The 1,787-nt window shown below is 62.8% G+C and overlaps 1 protein-coding gene across 1 annotated transcript; it reads right to left on the reverse strand.

The window, feature by feature from the left end:
- Positions 1–603: 603 nt before the first annotated feature.
- On the reverse strand, positions 604–1,517 carry P2RY8 (P2Y receptor family member 8). Its single transcript, XM_031661127.1, is given in 7 exon segments — positions 604–685; positions 687–811; positions 813–1,093; positions 1,096–1,157; positions 1,159–1,231; positions 1,234–1,292; positions 1,294–1,517. Coding segments are annotated over 7 exon segments (906 nt in total).
- Between the last annotated feature and the right edge of the window lie 270 nt (positions 1,518–1,787).

Here is a 1,787-nt window from a genome sequence, read left to right on the forward strand (position 1 = left end):
GGGAGAGCAGCACCTCTGAGGGGAGGGCAAGGCCAGAACCACAGCTAAGGGACGATGTCAGCAAGGAGGAGGGCTGAGATAGGGCTGGCAGGATGCATGGGAGGACTATATCCAGAAATGGACTGGCAGAGGGAGCGGGGCTGGTTGAATGTCCATGCTCGGGGACGGACAGGTGTGAGAAGGAGTGTCTAAGGAACTCGGGGGTGGACACCCCGGCTCCACTAAAAAAAATACAAAAATTAGCAGGGCATGGTGGCACACGCTGTCTGGTGCATGGTACAGAGAGGCGGGCCCCCTCTGCAGCCTCGCAGAGCGCCCTGTGCGCCGCTGGGCTTGGCTGGTTTCTCTACCCTCAGTGAAACCTGGAGACCCTTCACTGCGGTGCACTTTGCAGTGACCGGGAGAAACGCAGCTGTTCTCCCTGAACCTCTGGCCTTGGCCCGGCCTCCATGCTGGCTCTCCAAGCTGCACCCCCGGGGACTCAGAACTCGCTCTCCTGCCTCATGAGGCCGAGACTGAGAGCTCCCTCCCAGCCCTCGGGGTCTTGCCACCGACCTCGGGCCATGGGGCGTGATCCTGGCCGGAGAAAGAGGCTCATGGCTGTCAAGCAGGGATCTCGGGCACCAGCGGCAGCAGATATTCCATGGCGCAGCTATGGAATTCCAGGAGGCAAAAGTAATACAAGCGGGTCCAGACAGTTGTTGAGGCAGCTGAGACACAGCGTGAGCTTGTAGACGTGGTAGTAACTCTTGCCGTAGAACAGGCGACCCACGATGTCGCCAGAACCTGTGAGAAGTTGGAATTTAGGGGGAAGCGAAGCAGGTGACGAAGGCCAGCAGGACCACGTGACCAGGCCCTGGCAGCCTCGGCTGCTCCGGCCGTGCCGCCTCCTCCACGTGTGGCACAGCGGGGATGGTGGCCGTGTAACAGGCCACGGTGACCACGAAAGGGATGAGGAACAGCAGGATGAAGATGGTGAAGAGGAACACGGCCCACATGGCCACGCTGGGGAGCATGGTCCGCCAGGCACATGAAACAGGTGGCTTGATGCCAGAGGCGTGCACGGTGGAGGTGAGGTCGGTCGGCGCCAAGCGGACAGGGCGGCCAGGAGCAACAGCCAGGTCCGGCGCCGCGCCGTACCAGCGTAGCGGCAGCGGCATGGCGGGAGCTGGCGGGTACAGGACCCCCAGGAGGCGCTCCACGCTGATGCACGTCATGGTGAGGATGCGGGCCACATGTTGGCGTAAAGGCCCGCGGTGACCCGCACGTTACTGCCCAGCACAGGCACCCGAGTGGTGGCGATTGCAATGGTAGTAGATCTGGAACGGCAGCCGCGGCTGGCCAGCATCCAAGGTCATTGGCATCCAGGTTGATGTGAAGAAGATGACGAGGGGGATTTGGAGTCCCGATGCGTGGCACAGGACCCAGGGGAAGAACAGGTTCCCGGGGATGCTGACCGCCTGCCATGAGTACACCCGCGGGCAGGGCCACCCATGACCCGATGGGGTTCGGAGCATCTGCAGTGTCAGCGTTGTCCCGGGCAGTGCTGTTGGGAGGCGATGCATCCTGGAGGGGTCCTCGCCCGGGCTCTGCAGAGGGAAGGCGCCTGCGGCTCAGGGGAGGCCTTGAGGCGGGAGGTGGCTGCGGGAGGAGGGCTCCCAGGGGACCAAGGAGGGTGGGGACATGCGTTAGCAGGCGGCTCCCCTGTCCCTCCATCCTTCCTCCCTCCTTCCCTCCTTCTTTCCCTGTCCTTCCTTTCTTCCCTGTCCTTCTTTCCTCTTCCTTCC

The sequence above is a fragment of the Papio anubis genome, chromosome Y (assembly GCF_008728515.1).
Source record: "Papio anubis isolate 15944 chromosome Y, Panubis1.0, whole genome shotgun sequence".
Lineage (NCBI taxonomy): Eukaryota > Metazoa > Chordata > Mammalia > Primates > Cercopithecidae > Papio > Papio anubis.